At 43.1% G+C, this 16,094-nt stretch overlaps 1 protein-coding gene across 1 annotated transcript in view; it reads right to left on the reverse strand.

Annotated features, from left to right (window-relative positions):
* Positions 1–15,569, reverse strand: part of DSTYK (dual serine/threonine and tyrosine protein kinase) — a 28,343-nt gene extending 12,774 nt beyond the window's left edge. The window contains exons 1-3 of the mRNA XM_062595144.1: positions 15,217–15,569; positions 6,796–7,181; positions 490–1,153 (exon numbers count right to left, since the gene is read on the reverse strand). Of these exons, the coding sequence (XP_062451128.1) occupies positions 490–1,153; positions 6,796–7,181; positions 15,217–15,460 (1,294 nt within the window). The 5' untranslated portion in view covers positions 15,461–15,569. The remainder of the gene's footprint in view (positions 1–489; positions 1,154–6,795; positions 7,182–15,216) is intronic.
* Positions 15,570–16,094: the final 525 nt, after the last annotated feature.

Genomic DNA, 16,094 nt, shown 5'->3' on the forward strand with positions numbered 1-16,094 from the left:
CTATACTCAAGACTCAAACATCCCTCAGACATGAAGAAATCAAGTAGAGAGTGCAAATAAATCTTCCCTGCTAAAACTCAGGGTCTCCCCCCCCCCTTAGGACAGATTTACTCCCAAATCTCTATACACTTGCTGAGATAAAGCTGAGACTTATCTTCTTACCCTACAGAATAGGGAATTAAAGCAGAGAAGTAAAACATCCTACCTGGGACTGTGCAGAAAGCTGTGGGCAGGGGGTGAGGTGGAGGAGGTGTTTGCTTATAAGAAATAAAGATTTTGTACATGGGCCTCTAACTTAAGGACAGTGAAGAAGATATTACAAAAAAAAAAAAAAATAAATGCTTTGTGCATTAGTTCTGAATTTGCTTTCAGAGTCACCTGTCCAGACTGGCATTCAACTGTTCTTTAGCAGGTGGCAAATATTACTCATTCACTCTCCTTTACAGCTCCTAACCTCTTTCTTCTCATTTCTCTCCTTCTAGTAATTACCTTTGAATTCCATAGTAGCAGCATCTTCCAAGAGCTCCTCTTTCATATTACTAAGAGTCTCTACGATCATGTCCTTCATCTCCTCCTGTTTACGGTTGGCAATGTTCATCAGAGACTCATAGAGCTCATTCTCTTTCTTGCGAGTATACTCCAGCCTCTTGGGGGTGATTTGCAGGTCTCGCTGCATGTCAAAAGCCTGATTGATGAAGATGTTCAGGCAGCGACAGTGCACCTCATTCAAACTGGTGGCTGCTTCCACGAGATGCTTCTGAAGCACCTGCCTGGAAAAAGTGCTTAGAAGACGGAGCTTATCAGACTGCTCCACCAGCATGCTTTGGGCATCAGCATCATGACCAGGAGCCCCACAGCTGCAGTGGTTGACACTCAGGTACTCCAAGTCCATCAGCTGGCAGTAAAGGGAGGACTTTTCATTATCAGTTTTTTTGGGAGAGATCAGCTCAGCCTCTGACTCTGGCACTCTGAAGAAGAAAACGGGCAAAGAGAATTTCTCTTTGATTTCACGCAGTTCATTCTCATCCGACGGAGAAAGTTCAGTCTCACTGACGGCAAAGATGACAACAGGCAAGACATGGTTCACATACTCTCCCAGGGTGGCTTCAGCAGACTGGAACCCACGACATGGTGCTACCACAACATCCACTTCCTAGCAAGCAAGGAGGTAAAAATGTGGTCTTTCCCAAGTCCTTTTTATCACTGATACATATAAAACTGCACTGTAATTCATTCACAAAATGCAAAATAAACATTCAAATTCTACAGAACATTTATAGAGTCCCAAGTACAGCATCATGTAGCCTACCTACAAGGCTGATGCAGATTCACTAGCAGGAATGCAACAGAGAATGAGCTAGTGCCCACTGACTACAGAACTGTAATTCTGCATCAGGTGCCTTTGAGTTTCAGCCTACTTCAGAACAAAACTCAACAAGTTTCCCAGGTAAGTGCTATCACAGAATAGCTCTTATTCTTTAGTATATGCCCACCCTCATTTTGCAACAACCTCTTCTAGTAAATATGCTCTCAACCTCCCATATCTGTTTACCGGATATTCAGCTCTTTGAGGAGATATTCATATGCTGCCAGTTTTCAGTATGGTTTGCAACAGTAAAAAGTACTATACTAATCACTACTGTCAAGATAAAGGCAGCACAAAAACATATTCCAAAGAGTTCACAGCCACAGGACAGAAAAGGAGGAACAGATGGTTGTGACAAAAAGCTTAGTTGCAATATTCTTCAAATCCAGGAAAAAAAAATCTAACAAATATATATTTTATAACACCCATTTTCTTACTATCCAGAGTTTCACTGCTTGGGTCATATACTACTGCTGACAGTAGTGTCAAAAGAAGGCTTTGAATTGAAAGCAGGATTTAAGTGCTATCTTCCCTACTCATAACAGGAGGGATAACTAAGAATTCTTGAATCATTTTTCTCCCAGAACTATTCAAATGAAAGGCTTGACCAAGTCTCCCAACTACTCTCTAGAGATAACCAAAAGTCCTTACTGCCACGGGACTGCCAAGCACTGAACTCAAACCTGTTTGATGTAGAAGAGTTTGAGTGGACTGGGATGTGCCATTCTGCAATATTCGCCAGAGCTGATGACTCACACCAGTGCCTGTAAACAAAGGAGGAAGCCAGTGCCGTCTCTAGGAGACAGGCCGGCAGAAAACCAATAGAGAGAACAGAACGCAGCATGAGCAACTGGTCCTGCTATTTCCATAGAGGCCTATAAGGCTTTTTCAGGAACCCTAGCAATACTTCTCATTTTTTAAAATGCCCTGTAGAAGTTTAACCATTGCCTATGCAGCCCCACGCTACCAGGGATCTAGTCTTCCTATAGGGTGAATACCCATGACTCACGTTGGATTCCTAAAATTCTTAAATCGGTTCTCATAAGGTCATACCACTACAAACACTTGAACATTTATGACAGAGCTGTAAGCAAGTTACTATCAAGTAATTGCATTTGTACTTCCCTTAAATAAAAGGCCCTTTTAAAATATCAAACTTTCACACTTCGCAATGTGAATACCAGACACACAAGTATCAGTTACAGTTCTTCCATTTAAAATACACTGAACAGTTCAACAGTTGCACAGATACTATAAACAGTAATACAGATGAGGCAGTTAGAAAAGCTGTCACACTACGTGCACATTTATGGATTCAGACTTGCAATTCCAGGATGGTCACTTATCCCATATCCCAGAACAAAACTTTAAAATCAAGAATCAAGTAGGTCTTGACCTACAGGAAGACAAGTCAGTCTCAGTGAATGGATTTAGAGACAACTGAAGCGTGTCGCTTTGCTAAGCTTAAGTCAACAGATAATTTCCTCATCTCCGTACTGGTTGAAAAACATTTGCTATATCCCGAGAGTCCTTCATCCCACTGTTAGACTTGGGGCAGTTGAATCATGGTATAAGTGACTGAGGTGCTAACCCATTTTAGTTAGAGTTTTGCCCAAACTCTGTCAAGCAGATTATGACTGAAGGCCTGGCTCAGTCTCATTCCAAACCAATTTTAATACTCTGCCTTCCAAGAATAGTCTATAGACCACTGAAGTCTGACAGTTACTGCATTTATTATAAATAGGGGGTAAATTCCATAGCCTCCTTATTAATCTGAGGTACTTGTGTACTTCTGGATTCTGCTTAGAACTTTCTCTCCTCAGTTTTTCTGAGGTCTTGTAACTTTATTCTCTCTGCTTCCAAGAGGGCTGTGGCAGAGAACCCCGGATAAGGGAATTAAACTAGATCTCTGGTCTCCAGCATACGCAGCTATCCTTCATGCAGCATAAAACGCCTTTGCTTTGACTTCTTCCAATGATTTTGAACCCCACTTCATCAGGGAGTTTTGTTTTACCTTTGCTGGAAGGCCGACCCAAAAAAGCCTGTGAGGTGTACACACACGAAACAGTCTGAGAAGGAATTTTATTTTTCTGACCATGAAATCTTCCCCTGTAAAACATATATCGTTAAGCCAGCAAAACTAGAAGCAGAACAGATCTCACACGGATGGAAAGTGAATTTTACGGTGCTGGCATTTTCAACACCGCCTACCCTCAGTTATTCCAGTGTAAACAGACACGAAGACAACTTCAGATATTTAAAGCTAACATGTTGCAGAAGCACCTCAGCATACCCCTAAGCAAGCTGATACTACATGGACATGAGAACAGCTCAGCCATCGTAAGTCATGCATATTTATGTATTAATGCCACAACCAAATATATTAAAAATACTCTCAAAAAAGATTGGGACATCTTCAGTTTTAAACAGGATGTACTTTAAAATTATAATCTGATAGGTATGTTACCACATTCTTTGCTACTTGTAACAGACAACTACTAATTAACATGACCTGAATCACTGCTGCAGTACATTTAAAAGACTGCAGCAATAAAACCCAACTAGAGCAACTCTCCTGTTAGAGCTCACATAACCACTTTGTATTTTTAATTATTCATTTTTCCAGCTTTGTCAGAGCAACTGAAAAGCTTTTCCTTCTCTGCAAGTCCTGGCTGAAACTTTTCAGCCTGAGATTCAAACTAGAATGCAGCACAAAGCAAAATAAATGCAGCTCCTCGTAAAAGAAAGATTTCAGCTCTTTTAACCTCCTCCCACTTAGCTGTACTATCCAAAGAAAAACCAGTACTTCAGAGAACTCTGTTTGGTCTTCTAGGCACAACTAAAGATTTAGGAAAAGAAAGAGCCAACTGCTTACTTCCACTGTAAATCTAATAATCTGTCTAGCTAGATGGATTATTCCCCATGACCTAGATGCATTCCTGTGTATAGCGATCCCCAAGGAATACAACAGCTTTGCCAAAGAGTTGTTCTTCCCTGACCACTTATATCAATAAAATCCAAGTTCATATACCTATTACAACAAGGCTGTGTTCTCACAGCATGGCTCCTTCCTCCTCACCTCCTTTTCTGTGGAACAAGTTTTAAGAAATCCTTAAGTATCACAGAAAAGTAAGCATGGTCCCATCCTGGACATCAATAATTTAATCAGACTAAAGTATAAACTCAGTATTCCACTTTGCAGTTTGATATTAAAAAGCAGTATGTTCATTCCCCCTATCCCAAAGTCACTGACAGGTCCTTTGATGGTATTCTACTGGCAGGTAAGTGTCCCCATTATGCAGAATAAATATGATTTCAAATGTTCAAATCAGATGCAGAACTACCCAAACCAAATTCTTGTGTTCTAAAATTGTCCAAGAATACAAAGGACCTGCAGGTGTTTCTTCAGCCACTAGTAAGGTAGCTGAGTTTCTTTATCCTCCCAACATGTAGAACATACGATCATCACGAAATACCCTACTGTTAAGCATTTTGCTAGTAGGATAGGGGGAAAGGAAGAACAAACAAACATGCACAGATGAGAACACAAGAACTCTAATTAATAGGAAGGGGTAAAATTCAGACCGTTTTCTCTTCTCTTCTCCCCCAAAAGGTGCTGAGCTCTTCCAGCTTATTTGGTTTCTGGGGAAGATAAACCCTTAAGATCTCAAAATAAGTAAATGGAATATGCACCAAATATCGTGTTATCAAGCATAGAACTTTTACCAGGCTATTAGCTTTGATTCCCAAGGTCTTAAAAAATAAAAATAATTTCAGACACATTCTGCAGACTTGCAGCTCTGGTTTATCTTTAGAAAAACCTCATTCATTACTGCTCCAAATGAATATTCTACTACTTACACCAGCATTGTCCATGAGTAGCAGGTATTTTTAACTTTGTTGTCTTGGCGTACGCTGAACAGAGCTGGAACACACACATTTGCTGAGAGATTTGATTCTTATTCCTCTAGCTAGAGTCCAGACTCCAGTACTTTATTCCTAGAATTTATGTATTTTAGGAGCTAATTGAGTTATCAACCTATCAATTTGGTTCTTCCTTTTAGCCCTTGAATTCATGCAAGGAATCCTTTGACTCAGTCTGAGGCTAACTGTGATTCACCCTTCCGTTCCTTCCATTAGGACAGTTTTTTTTTTTTTTTTTTTTCTTTTACCAGCCCTTTTCAAATTAATCTGAGTAGCTTTTTTTATCTAAGTGTCCTAAATATAACCAAAGCCAGACAGAGCAATCTTTGTCACTTGTATGAGAAATCTGAAAGAGGGCTGTGAACTGCAGTGTAGCTAAACAGACCCATCTAAAAACATAATCGAGTAAAATAAATGTAAAGCTAAACACACTTTCATACAGAGCAAGGTAGGATTTTACATACAGACAATCCAGAACAGACATTTATTTTGCAGTACCAGCAGCTGACCTCATGCTCTTAGGGAAAGTAGTGGATGCCTCATACACAGTTTATACAAACACGCCACTTCTGTTCTCTTTCAGTGGATACCAGAAGCCATAAATACACTACAACATAGCATTAACTTGGCTGATCTGATTAGGGTAGATTTAACTTCAGCTACAGACCAGCTTTGTGAAGTGTATTTCAAACTGATGGAGATAAACTGAATCCATTCCCATTTTTAGCCTATTTTCAGTCATGTCTAGATTCGGATGTCCAGAGAAAATTACCTTGACATTTTATTGCTCAAATATAAAGTTCATACTCCTTATCCTATGAGAAGAAATCAGTCTTTGAACTTAAAGCAATTTATATTCAAGAATAAATAATCTATTACTGATACTTCTGGAGCATTGTTTTGACAGCCAGGCATTATAATCCAGTAACACAAATCCTCTAACAAAATATATAATGTAGTAAGAGCTAACGTAAGCTATAAAAAGCTATGAAATTCAGCTTTCATCTTTAAAAGTATTTATTAAATAAATTTCTACACTCACAGGACAGGAACACATCATTTTCTGGGTAAGTGAAAGAAAGGTTGCAAAGCAAGGTACTAGCAAAGCTAGAAACAGCACTGAACAGACTCCACTTTGATTTCTAATACACACACACGTTTGCATGACAGCTTCTACCTACTATTGCACAGTGAAGCTAACTCAGACGACCTTTAAACTAGAGTCAAATTTTAGGAGGCATTTGGAGACACTCAGAGGAAGCTTGGCTTCTAAGATAGGTGGCAGCATTACAGAGGAATGATATGCTAACAGTCAACACAAACAAAAGTACACACACAGTTTTAGACAGTCATGTCTGATTAAAATCACCACCATACTTAGAGCTTCTATTTAATAAAAGAAGGACTTGTATGCTTGAAAAATTATACCAGTAGTTTTATCAGGGACTATAAATTTTACCTCTTGATAAGGCCACTGTGACAAAGGCACATGGACACCAAATTACCTTTAGAAGCGAGTATGGCAGCATGACCTCCAGCTCCGCTATCCGGTGAGCAGGATCTTCACTGTCCCCATGAATTTCTAAGTCCTCCTCCGGTATTGTGTCCCACTGTCTTCGGTGAGCTGCCATCATATGGACCAGTTCATACTGCTCAGGCAGCGCTAGACTAATTCGTGTTTGTAAGCCATGTGTAAAACGGATCCGTCGCCTCCTACAATTCTCCTCACTGCTGACCTTGGTGGTAGGGAGCAGCTTCTCACCCAGGAGCATGTTGAGTAACTGGCATTTGGCATTACAGTTCTGGCCAAGAATCAGAAGGCAAGGGTGCCAGCTCACAGTCCGCTGGAGATGCTCTTCCTCATGGCGAGGGAAAGAAATGAAGTTCTGCCCTAGAATTGAGAACAGACTGCATTAGAACAGGCTGGCTGAACATTAAGTCCCACAGCTCTAAATAAGCTGTATGCAAAAGTTCAGCAACATCATCGCCCCACAACAAGCAGCCCACTTAGCACAAGTATTTCCTGAAACTAGCAGCCGCAATTCAACATTTTTACTGAATTAATATGAAGGACCACAGTAGCTTGATCCGCCCAAAGCCCCTAGGATAGGTTTGTTGCTGTTCTTGTCATTTATTTCACTGGAAAGTGTTTACATAGAGCTCTCTCCATCAGGCTAATGGAAAATTAACAGTAGGCCTTAAGAGTAAAGAGTAAGGTGTCAAGGTTGAAATAACCAAAGGGCTAATTTTGCTCCTGGGTTGGAACAGTGTCTTGCCTTGCTCCAGCGTTCAAGGGCACCCAGTGGGTCACTACAGCTAACTCTTCCCAAGCTTTGACACCTTGTCTGTACAGAATGTTCTAGGCACATTCCAGAAATGAATCCAATCAGCTATGAATTGGTGAAAGTCTACCCACACACTAATAAACATCAAATAATTTGCAGCTACCAAACCACAAAAGTATCACAGGACAAACTTCTTGACCAACATCTAGGATCACTGACGTTAAAGTAAGGCTTCCTCTCTAGCCCGAAAAAAAGGCACTCCTGCCGAATTGCTTCCTTACATAAGGTAGATTCCAAGACTGAGCTTGCTGTGACATAGCACTGGCCACTAAAAAGCAGCAGCTTCCAACAGCCTCTGCCAGCAGTTCCCTATAATTGGAAACACAATCACGGAGTCTAAGGAAATGCCACGCTTTCACCAGCCCAGTGGAAGAGTCCAAGGTAAGATGCTCTTTAATGGCAGCCCAAAGGTACTCAGTGCAGTCTGAAATGCAACATGGAACAGCTTCAGTCTTCTGGTGACAGAAATAGGTACCTTTCCTTTCCGTCTTGAAAGGAGTAACCTACATGGTGAAATCAGCATAGTTTGCAAAATATTCTTACCATTTTAAGTAAAACATTTAAACTGCTAAATGAAACTAGTGAGCACCTATGTCTTCTACTCAGTAGCCAAAAGCCTCTGTAATCACTCTCCTTCCTCAATTTGCACTTGAAGTATCATTATAACATCCCACTAACCAGCCCCTTTGAGCTCTTGGTCCATTATGCTGGAACTCCTGGCATTTGCCTTATTGCATTAATGCCAGAGAAAACAGTTTCAGCATTGAATTTAGCTTCTGAATTCTTTTAGAAGTACTAAATACAGCTTTTTCCATGTTCAGTCATCTAAGCTGAAGTCTAAGAAGCTTTGAGTTACCTTATGCATAGCAACAGAATAATTCTGGCAGCACGAAAAATGGATACAAACAAATTCCCCATCTGTTGCACTTCAGCACAATTCCAGTGAGTACAAAACAACTAGTGTTCTACTACAGCCAAAGATCTAGTCCATTTTTCCAGATCTGAAGGTAGGTGGCACCCAAGAATGGAAATGACAAATGAAGATACCAGTCCTAAAAAGAACTGCCAATATTGAAAGCTATAAACCAGTATAATTACTCTTACATCAGGCAAACTGACAAGAACACCAGTATAAAGAATAGACTCAACTGCAGCATACCAAGGAAAGACTAGCAGGGATTCTGTAGAAGAAGGTCTTGTCTCAAGAGCTATTATAATTCTTTTAATGAGTCACATACTTTGGCATCCAAAATTATTTCAGCATTTCAAGCCTCAAGAAAACAAGACTCTACAATATACCAAGATATTTCCTCGGCACTACTAACCAGATTAAAGATTACAGTTACTCCATGTCTCATTTCAATAGCTTTCCATTCTTCTGCTTTAATCACACTCATTCAAACCAGGAGCAACACCACTTCTAGTCTGTTGTGTCTAGGTAGCCAACACACAGTTCGAGGCTTCTTTCATATCTTACCCAATATTTAGCTTTCCAGACATCAGACTAAGTCTGGAAATAGCACTGCTTGAGGAATTTTCTTCATAGACAATTTCTTCCACCTCTAAGCAACACTCACAAGCGCAGCCCTCCGCTTTGCCTCCGTAAGCCCCTCTCCTGCATCCAGCCCCATGAGCTCAACAGCAGCTCTGCCCCACAGGCTGGCCCCCACAAACCAGAGCTTGAAGACCCTGTGGAGTCTTCCCAGTAGACTTCACTACTGAGTTCACATACAAGACTCACCTAATATGGTAAGGTATCACTGTAAAAGATTAAGAGACACATCACTTCTTAAAGTGTGGCTCTTAGTAACTGCTTCTTAAACAAGCCTTTCAAGATCCGTAACCGTAGCAGAGTAGCCACATCAAGTGACTAAAGGCTAGAATCCAGCTAGCAGCTTACAAATGACTAAAACCAGCAAAAATTCACAGATAGCACATTTAAGTCTTCATCTACAAGATAAAGAATTTCTTTGATCTGGTTACATCTATTGAAATTTCAACTTGAATTCAAACTTGTTCTTCAGATATCAAGCATGAAAAACGCAATTCAGGAAGGGGCTGTATAGGCCTTAAAGCCTTCTTTCCACAGGCTTTTAATAAGGAAGCGAACAGACAGATTTCACGCATTCCTCATTTTGGGCAGCCTCTGTATTTACACATACCTATAACCAGAGCAAAATAATTGAAATACAGCAGCCCAGCTGAAATTACTGAAGCATGGTGTGGATGTATAAATACTGTATCTTTTAAAAACCTTTCATCTTTGTGTACAAAACCTCCCTGTGATCAGCATTCATTCAACAAGTTAGTTTAGCACATCCATATCTGTAATTAATCCATTATATTTAACATTATGGCATACTGCAGTATTGCAAGTATGCAGAATATAAGTATGGAACCAACCCCAAAAGCAAGACTCAACTGTATCATAACCAACCTAGTCTACCATCAAGGCCCTCAAGTCATGGCAGTGGTTTCATATCTGTCACTGGATACCTAAGAGTGATCTCAAGGTCCCACCGAAGCGAGAAGCTATTGTTCATGATTCTACATTGCACAAAGCATATTACTATTTCTTATCAGAATACTACACATTGGGAGAAATACATTCATACAATACCCAGTGGTATCTGGCTGACCAATATAAACAAAGAATTTCAAAGAGGAGAAACATGACCCACAGATTATAGCGCTGGCCTAATAGAAAACATATATAGAGAATTTGATAACTGAAAAAAGGCAGATATATTCCTACATCCATCTAAGCAACAACTCCTGCTTTTGACAGGGCTTTTGACAAATATTTTAATTGGTGCTAAATAGTGTGTCCATATACTGTATCTTTTGAGACATGTGATAAACACTTCAAAAAAATGCCTTTGGGGAATACTTAAGCGCGTGCATCTTATTAAGCTTTTTGATGAAAGAAGGTCTGTCCAAGAACACGAAAGTCTCTCACAAAAAGTCATCTCAAAATGCAGTCAAACACTTCGTAGAACAAGTTTAGCTTGAATTAAAGGAACCTGTAAAAACCCTAAGCATTTACTAATCCTCTTTTTTACATTTCTAGTCTCTGTATTATACATGGACAGCAATGCTTGAATAAGGCCAGACCTTCATACTTCTCATTGCAGGTTCTGATGTTTCTCTGAAATTCTTAAATTTCTGTGGGTGTTCTAATTTCAGCAGACACTCTATATAAATAAGGCCAAAGGAGTAGAAACAAACATAGCTAAAAAAAAGTGCTCCCAGGAAGCTAACAGGGCTGAAAACCTGTTCTTTATATACTAGAACTAACAAGAAAAACACTGGTCCAAAAGACAAACGGAAGACAGGAAAAGTGATTTATTGAAACAAATTAATAAAATATATGGGGGATGAGGGAGGAAGGAGAGAAGTCCCTTTTCAAGATCCAGTCCATGAGAGATAAAACCATGAACCTTATTTGTCTTTAAGTATCTCAGCCAGTTCTAGACACTTTACATTAAACCTGGCTGAAAGATGTCCTTCAGTTGAAGCAGCTCATCAGCAAGAGTGTCAATGAATCCCCTTTCCTGGAGCATGGGAAGAACAGCAGTAACAATACCTCCCTGCTCCTCGCTTTTATAAAACAGAAGAAACACTAAGGTTTAACATCATGCAAGACCTGAACCTCCAATTCTCCAGTAAGATTAGGTACAGGATTTCTTAGGAAGTGACAGATACTTTGGTTCTACACATATCTGTATTTAGATGCACTGCTTAACTGCCAAGCTGGAAGCACTTCATGAGGCACCCCACAAACAGCTTCAGACATTGCCTGTGCTTGAGTTTACTAACTAGTGTGCAATGAACGAAGTCTGGTTTCAGGGCAGCAATAGAGAACTCTAGTCAGACTATTCAAAAGAAGCAATCATTGAACTACTTGAAACAGGTGACCAGACCCCGATCTTGGAAAACGTTTAAAGAGTCATCCATCCACATGGATGCCTACTTCTATGCTGTACAGAAACCCTAACACTGTTTTAAATTCACATGCTAAAATAAACGGTTCAGTAGTTACAATAAGCCGTTTCCTCGCACACAGGCAATGAGAATACTTCGACCACTACAAGTTTTAAAATTAACATATTCAGTTACATAAAGTAACTATAGTTTTAGTTCCACACCCCCACATCTATCAGCATGGTATTCTATTTCCATGTACAGGAAAACACACATAACTAATCAATATACCAATATAAACAGTTCTAAGAAGATCTGTAAGAACTTAGTCTACATGGTCTGCAGAACCAAGCTTCACTGTTCCTAAATTGGACCATGTTAGCTAGTGTCTCCCTCCATCTAGTTGGGTAGCTACTTCATGAGTATCCTCCCTACTGCCTCTGCATACCTAATCTAGGCTTAAAATTCACCTTCTTACGTTTACATACCTATCTGCACAATAGAAGTCTTAGTCTTCTGAGGATCACAACAACACAGACAGAGCAGTCACATTTTAACCAGGATACACACTCTTGGTCAACACAGTATCAGGATGAAGACTCTTCCAAACTCTCTCACGAACAGCTCCAAAATACATTTATGTATGCGTTCATTAGGCTACCAAGCTTTGAGGTTTCACCCTCACACATGCATGCACACACACACTCATTCATTAAGATAATACCACAGCTACTAGCTTAAACTCTAGTGAGGCTAGATAGCTATAGGAAGAGTAGTTGCTTCAGTCTACAGAAATTTCTGAAGTAACACAAAAGGCATATTAAGAAATTCTGGTTTCTAGGTCAAACGGTTTGCATTATTTCAAGCAGGGAATGAAGAAAACAGAACTACAGTTATTACAAAGCAAAGTTGTTTTTTCCCTCTTAATACTTTTAGAAATAGTAGTGAAATTTTTATTGCATCCCTGATTAAGATTTTTTTTTATTTGAAAGTCAGTATGAAACACACTAACTAACAACACCAAAAATAGAAACAAATGACTTGAAAAGAAGTAATCAGATCTAAAGCTATAGCACTGTCATAATTCAGCAAACCAATCTCAAAAACACTGTTCATGACAAAGTAGACTCCTGGCCTAGGAGAACACGCAATATTTTGTTGAATGCCTCAGAGAAGCAAACACTGGAGGGAAAAAAAGAAAGGGGCGGGGGGGAAGAGCACCTTTCCTCCTCATTAATGGTAGCTGGAAGGCAATTATTTTCTCCCTTGGAGCTATTTTGCTTCCCTTACTACTAAGGGTAAGTCACAGTACCAAGGCCACTGAGGGAAAAGTCAATCAGTGATGGTCCATTCTTGACCAATCCTGCTAGTCATCCTCCTGCCTGGGAAGGAGAGGGATTTCAGAATTAGCACACCTTCACTCCTTTAACTACCCAACCATGACTTTGACCTAGCTCACCCGAAGGCCAGTGGCTACTACTCAACTCCACTGATACTTAGGACCATTTAAGGGCAGAGTAAGCCAATCTATACTTTAGGCTGCTTGATAGCTGTGCTGCTTAAACCCTTTGATGCTTTTGAAATAATTTCCTCATATCAAGCAGGAAAAAGAGAGAGAAAGTAGCAACTAAATTCCAAATAGTCCTATAAACATGCAACTAAAATTTTACACAAACAAAAAACTCCATTCAAAAGTGATTATTCAGTTATAAGGATAACAAGCAATGCCAAGGCCCTGGCCACTAGGCAAAGGCTCATGTCTTCTCATGTTTTAAAATAAATAAATAAAAAAAAAATCATTGGTTTCCAATTATTCTGTCATCAAGATTCATTTAAGACACATTTAAGTTGTGTTCATACTTTACCAAATCCTAGTATCTTCCTCTTTCCATAGTCCCCTAAAGACTACCACCACTGACTTTGCTTTCTAATGTGGAGACCTATTAGCTTGGTCTGTGTCCCACTTGGACTACGTTGCCACCTCATCAGTTTGAGAATTGCTGACTTAAGTTTTATTCTCATCTTCGTAACTGCAAGTTATGAACAACGTTTGAAGTCCTGAAGAGCCCACCCCATATGTATCATTCGCATGAACAAGCTCTAAAGCAGTCAATCTTTCTTTAAAGCCATGATACTTAAAAGCCAACTGGTGACAGTCAGCAGTCAAGTCAAACCAGGCCAAGGCAAACATTTGAAAACTAGCAGGAGTCAACTGCTCTGTATCAGAAACAATAGGCAAAACATATGGTGCAATCAGTATCCTAAGTCCGAAACATTTAATTAAATGAGGCATCCACAGCCTACAGAGCCCTGTAAGCAGATTTTCAAGCAGATTCTCATAAAACTGAGAGTTGATTAGAAATATAAGTAGTAACTAAACAGAAGAGCATAAATTCCAGTAGCGCGCCACCACTCAATCAGCGTGGCGACTGACAGAAAGAGCAAAATCAACTAGTTCCTACTTCCTGGAAATGGCAGGAAGATGTAAACAAAAGACTCAGAGACCAGATTTTTACAAAGTTTTCCACATCTGTTCTGAAAGTTTACATGGAACATTACTTTTTTTGGGGGGGGAGGGGGGACAAAAAACAGACAGAAGAGCTCAATAACACTGATTTTCAAGTCCTAACTGTGAGCATAAGACAAGCATGGACAAGTATCCTAGACAAGTAGCCAATAAAGATGACTCATGAGCCATTTGGAAATGAATAAAGAAGATCTTTATATATGTATAATGTCACGCAAAACTCTTCTCACAAGACAGTCTTACGGAAGATAAAGTTCTGCACATGGCAGGAAGGCTCCTAGCAAGAGCAATGTTTGTCAACAGTGGCAGATGAAGATAAAGCAGAAGAGAGAAGCAAAACACTACTTCCACAAAGCTTCATGATGAACACACCACACGGCACATTGCACACCACTCAGCAAGCCGCCCACCTCCCCAGTGCCATCTCCACTCCCCGTCCAGAGCTCCCAGCCCCCTCAGGGGCTGCTCTGCCCCTTTCCCAGACACCTACACCCCAGCACCCTCAATCACACCTGATTTGTTCGATTCCTGCTACAAACCTTCTTGGACCCCTCAAGCCTCCTCAGCTCTGTCCATGCACCCCCAGTCCTCCCCAGGAGGCCTCACATCTGCACAGCACACCCTACACCCCCAGCTGTGCCATCCCACCTCCCCATCATCAGCCACCCACAGTTTGCCCCACAGCCCACCTGCGCCTCCTCCCCCATAGCACAAACTCCCACCCACATCTGTAACCCCGTGCACCCCTCACTCCCCACATCAAACCCCCACACCCCCTCACTCATTGCTCACTCCCTCAGCCCTCACTTCAGCCCACCCTACCTGCCCCACCATAACCCACCCTCACAGGTCCCCAACTTGGGCCCCATATCCCCTATATCCCCCCGAGCTCTTCAGCCCCAAAGCCCGGCCCAGCCCCATTCCCTCACCCCCTCTGAGCCTCCCTCGCCCCCCTACAGCCCCCCACTCACAGCTCAGCCTACCCCACCTACACCCCCCACGCCTCGCAGCCCGCCCCCACGGCCCCCCATCTGCCACCTCCCAGAGCCAACCTGCGCCCTCGCCCCTCCCCGAGCCCCACTTCCCCAAGGCCTGCCCGAGGGCATACCCCCCCCCCGCCCCTCTCTCACCGCTCGGCGCGGGGCCGTCGCGGGGGGCCCCGTCCCCAGCCGCGGCGGGGGGGCCCTCGGCGGCCGCCGCGGCGAAGGGGTGGCCCTGGGAGTACTTGACGTCGCGGAAGAACTTCTTGGTCTCGCGCAGGTTGTGCTGCAGCCGCGCCAGGTGCCGGTTGTAGTGGCCGAAGGAGCGGCAGAGCTCGCGGACCAGGCCGCCGCCGCCGGGACCCCGCCAAGAAGGGGCTCCCTCGCCCTCCATGTCCTCCGGGTCCGTTCCGCTATCCCCTCCCCACCACGGGGGACACTCGGCCCCAGCCAGGCTGCCGCCTCCGGCCTCTCCGCCTTCCCGGGGGGAGCGGCGCGCCCCACGGCGGCCGGGCTTCTCCTCGCTCCCCCCCCCCCACCCCTCCCGCCTCCCCTACCCCGCCGCCGCCCTCCTCCTCCTCCTCCTCACGGACGGCGCCGCAGCGAACCGCGCTGGGTGCGGAGCGGAACCTTTATCCGGGCGCCGCGAGGCAAAGGGGGAGGCGGCCGGGGGCGGACCCCGCGGGACGCGGCATCCCGGGAGCTGTAGTGCCGTCGCGCGCGCGGGGGCTGCTGGGAGCTGTAGTTCCGCCGCCGCCGCCGCGCGGGGCCTGCTGGGAGTTGTAGTTCCGTCGCCGCCGCCGCGCGGGGGCTGCTGGGAGCTGTAGTGCGGCGGCCCGAAGGGCGGCGGCGAAGGCCCGCAGCGGGCCGGGGCCTGCCCCATCCCGCCGCATCCTCCTCCTCCCGCCTCGGCCATCGCTCCCCCGGGGCCGCCGGCTGCCCGCGCGCAGGGCAGCACTGCACAGGGCCTGCCGGGCCCTCCGAGCTGCCTGGCACCCTTCCCGCGGATACCATTCTCCAGCAAACGG

This window comes from Rhea pennata, chromosome 25, assembly GCF_028389875.1.
Source record: "Rhea pennata isolate bPtePen1 chromosome 25, bPtePen1.pri, whole genome shotgun sequence".
Classification (NCBI taxonomy): domain Eukaryota; kingdom Metazoa; phylum Chordata; class Aves; order Rheiformes; family Rheidae; genus Rhea; species Rhea pennata.